The sequence below is a fragment of the Wolffia australiana genome, chromosome 2 (genome assembly GCF_029677425.1).
Source record: "Wolffia australiana isolate 7733 chromosome 2, ASM2967742v1".
Lineage (NCBI taxonomy): Eukaryota > Viridiplantae > Streptophyta > Magnoliopsida > Alismatales > Araceae > Wolffia > Wolffia australiana.
In genome coordinates, this window is record NC_135836.1 from 7,363,076 (window position 1) to 7,367,035 (window position 3,960).

Below are 3,960 nucleotides of genomic sequence, written 5' to 3' on the forward strand. Positions count from 1 at the left end.
CAAAGAGAGAAAGAGAAGCAGTGAGAAAAAGAGAGTTGCACAAAGAGAAAGAGAAGCAGAGAGTAAAAGAGAGTTGCACAAAGAGAGAAAGAGAAGCAAAGAGTAAAAGAGCGGTGGACAGAGATAGGAAGGAGAGAGAATGAGGGGCAGAGAGAGAGAGAAAGATAGGGAGAGTGCAAGAGGGGGAGACAAAGGGAGAGTGAGAGAGGCAGAGAGAGAGAAAGATAGGGAGAGTGCGAGAGGGAGACAAAGGGAGAGAGAGTGGGAGAGGCAGAGAGAGAGAAAGATAGAGAGAGTGCAAGAGAGGGAGACAAAGGGAGAGAGAGTAAGAGAGGCAGAGAGAGAAAGATAGGGAGAGTGCGAGAGAGGGAGACAAAGGGAGAGAGAGAGTGAGAGAGGCAGAGAGAGAGAAAGATAGAGAGTGCAAGAGAGGGAGCAAGGGGAGAGAGAGTGGGAGAGGCAGAGAGAGAGAAAGATAGAGAGAGTGCAAGAGAGGGAGACAAAGGGAGAGAGAGTAAGAGAAGCAGAGAGAGAGAGATAGGGAGAGTGCGAGAGAGGGAGACAAAGGGAGAGAGAGTGGGAGAGGCACAGAGAGAGAAAGATAGGGAGAGTGCAAGAGAGGGAGACAAAAGGAGAGAGAGTGGGAGAGGCACAGAGAGAGAAAGATAGGGAGAGTGCAAGAGAGGGAGACAAAAGGAGAGAGAGTGGGAGAGGCACAGAGAGAGAAAGAGAGGGAGAGGGCAAGAGAGGGAGACAAAAGGAGAGAGAGTGGGAGAGGCACAGAGAGAGAAAGATAGGGAGAGTGCAAGAGAGGGAGCCAAAGAGAGAGAGAGAGAGAGATGAAGAGCGGGAGAGAGAGAGAGATAGGCATATAGAGAGAAAGATAGACACAGAGAGGGACACAGAGAGATAGAGACAGAGAGACAGAGAGAGAGAAAGATAGACATAGAGAGAGACACAGAGATAGAGAGATAGACACAGAGATAGAGAGATAGACACAGAGAGAGAGAGATAGACATAGAGAGAGACACAGAGATAGAGAGATAGACACAGAGATAGAGAGAGAGAGAGATAGACAGAGAGAGAGAAAGATAGACATAGAGAGAGACACAGAGATAGAGAGATAGACACAGAGAGAGAGATAGACACAGAGAGAGAGAGAGAGATAGACATAGAGAGAGACACAGAGATAGAGAGATAGACACAGATAGAGAGATAGACAGAGAGAGAGAGAGATAGAGAGTGAGAGAGAGAGAGAGAGAGAGAGAAAGAGAAAGAGATAACCCCCGAAAATGGTCTAGAATAGGGCGTTTCAGCCAGAGGCCCAGCCGTAGGACTCGGGCGAGGGGGGAAGGCCATGAAGCAGAAGCTCACTCGAGCCCCCCAACAGCCGCTGGTCCGGGGCCACAAACGCACCCCCCATCGTCTCTTCTTCCTCCAGCGGAAGCCTCTCATACGCCGCGTGCTCGAACGACGCCGCCATCACCACCACCGGCCCAAACGCCACCAACGCCCCCGCCGCGCTCCCCCCCACCACCTGCCCCTGCCCCGCCGCCAAGTACACCGCCAGCCCGCTCGCCTCCGCCGGCGCCGGCGCCGGCAGAAACGACCCCGAAAGAGACAGAATATCGAACCGCCCGTGCAGACTGATCACCGCCCCCCCCGCCGAGGGCTGACGTAGACTCACGCTGCTGACCTGGCCGCTGCCACGGAGGATACAAACGCCACGCTGGCGACGCCTCGCGAACGCCGCGATGCTCTCGCAGATGTCGTATCCGTTGGCTATCTCCATGAAGTGGGTGCGCAGCGCGTCTGGGCTCTCTCGCGCGATGATTACCGGCGGCTTCGGCTTGTTCGTCGAACCCGCCGGCCGCCCACGCGGGCGTTGATTCCTGCTGCCGTTGCTGTTCTCGCTACTGTTGGTCGTCACTTCTTCTCTCCTCTCCTGACTGTCCATCCCTTTGATTTCTCTTCGTTTCAGAGTTTCACTGTGTCAAATGGGCGAGTAAGCCGGCTGTGGGAGATCCGGGCTTCTCTCTCCGAGCGCGAACATTCCCTTCTTTTTATCTCCCTCTGTCCTTCACTCACGACGAAGAAGTTATATATGGGATGGAGAAGATCAACAAGGAGGACGATTGAGAGAGAGGAAGGCGGTCTAGAAGGAAGAAGACGAGAGAGAGAGAGGGAGGAAGGGAGTGAGAGGAGCTTAAGAAGGGAAGAGGGGAGGGTCCGGGGTGAAGAACTCTTGGGGGGTTATTTAAGTTAGGGTTTGGTCAGCCGTCGAGAATAGTCGACTGATGGGGTTTGGTTGAGGACATAACTCCAGTTCCCTCTTTCTCTGTATGGCCATCTCTCTCTAGCTATCAAAACGACAAATTATCTCCCACTCCCCACCAGAACCTATTTCAGTCCTCTCTCTCTCTCTCTATCTCTATCTCTATCTCTATCTCTATCTCTTTCTCTCTACCTATCTATCTGTCATGGGCAGAAACAACAACTCATCACCCGCATTCAACCGAAACCCGCCACCACTGAATCACCACCTGATGACAGCAGATCGCCTTAACACGGTTGACATCAGAGTGCAGTGTCTTTTCCGTGTTTTCCTGAGAGGATCCCGTCCATCCGGGGATGTAAATAGAGTTACAGACTTAAACAAATGAAGAGAGCGAGCGAGCGAGCGAGAGATAGAGATAGAGAGAGAGAGAGAGAGAGAGAGAGAGAGAAACATAGCCACATGTCACAGTCAGGGGGTAACGTCAATTTCCAACGCGCTCTCATGCATGCCTGGTCATGTCTGACGTAAACCATCACGTCGATCAGGGCTGTTCCCCGCGATCACCTCGGTGTCTGATCCTCTCTACCGCATGAATCCATGTCTACTTCTGTAGCTGACTCGACGGATGGTGAGCTACGACGGACGACGGATTCAAACGGAAGACGGAGCAGGATGGCAATTAGGTCATTCGTCCATCACAGAGTCTGCAGTTTTGTTCTGTCTCCGATAAGAATTAGGTTTTCATTTAATTTTGGGATTTAGATTGCTGACTATGGATTTAGATGGACAACAAATGATAGATTTTAACGGACCACAGACTTGGATGGACGGAACGGGCCAGGATGGCAATTAGGTCATTCATCCGTCATAGAGTCTGCAGTTTTATTCTGTTTTGGGTTGATGGGCTGGAAGCAAACTGATGACGGAATGGACGGTAATAAGGTTTTTGTTTTATTTAGTTCCGAGGTCAGCATGGATGACAGACAGTGGATTTGGAAGGATGACGGGCTTTGATGGGCGGAACAGCCCAGGATGATAAGTTGGTCATTCGTCCATCACACAGTCTGCAGTTTTGTTCTGTTTCGAATTGATGGGATGGAAGCAAAGGGATGACGGGACGAGCGGCAAGACAGTTTTCATTTAATTGTAGTATGAGGTCAGGACTTGGATAGACTGATGACCTTGAAATTTTCATTCAATTGTAGTCAGAACCCAACTTGCCAACCATCTTTAGAAGTCAGATTAATTTCTTAATTTATGCACAATTATACACATAATTTCTTGTGATTAAGGTATATTTACGGATCCTAATTAATGTAATCCACTTATAATAATGATAAATTAAGATATTTATAGGTATAGTTATAAAAATTAAATGTGAACATGTTTTCTATCTTAATTTTAATGATGGGATAAATTAAGATAATATTAAATAGGATTAAGTTTTTCCTCTACCTTTAAATAGGGGCCAGGTCCTTGAATCATAAGGCTCATCATCTGTCTTACCCTCGTCTGTCTTCCTTACGATCCAACATTAGACTCATCTGTCTGACCCTAACGGGTAATCCTACAGTTGGGCGGTATTCTCATCGTTCAAATTGAAAGAGGAAGATAGAAAAGTTGGTGGTTTTTTATGTGAACTTATAATGCAAAAACATTTCGAAGAGTAGAACCAAAGGCAA

At 48.9% G+C, this 3,960-nt stretch overlaps 1 protein-coding gene across 1 annotated transcript; it reads right to left on the minus strand.

Annotated features, from left to right (window-relative positions):
• Nucleotides 1-1,288: 1,288 nt before the first annotated feature.
• LOC144715067 (AT-hook motif nuclear-localized protein 24-like) lies at nt 1,289-2,222 on the minus strand. Its single transcript, XM_078589947.1, has one exon. It carries the CDS (start codon nt 1,955-1,957, stop codon nt 1,313-1,315), a length of 645 nt encoding a protein of 214 aa, XP_078446073.1. The 5' UTR covers nt 1,958-2,222; the 3' UTR covers nt 1,289-1,312.
• Nucleotides 2,223-3,960: the final 1,738 nt, after the last annotated feature.

Excerpts from the sequence above, each read along its gene's own strand:
- LOC144715067 (XM_078589947.1), bottom strand. The coding sequence starts at position 1,957 with ATGGACAGTCAGGAGAGGAGAGAAGAAGTGACGACCAACAGTAGCGAG.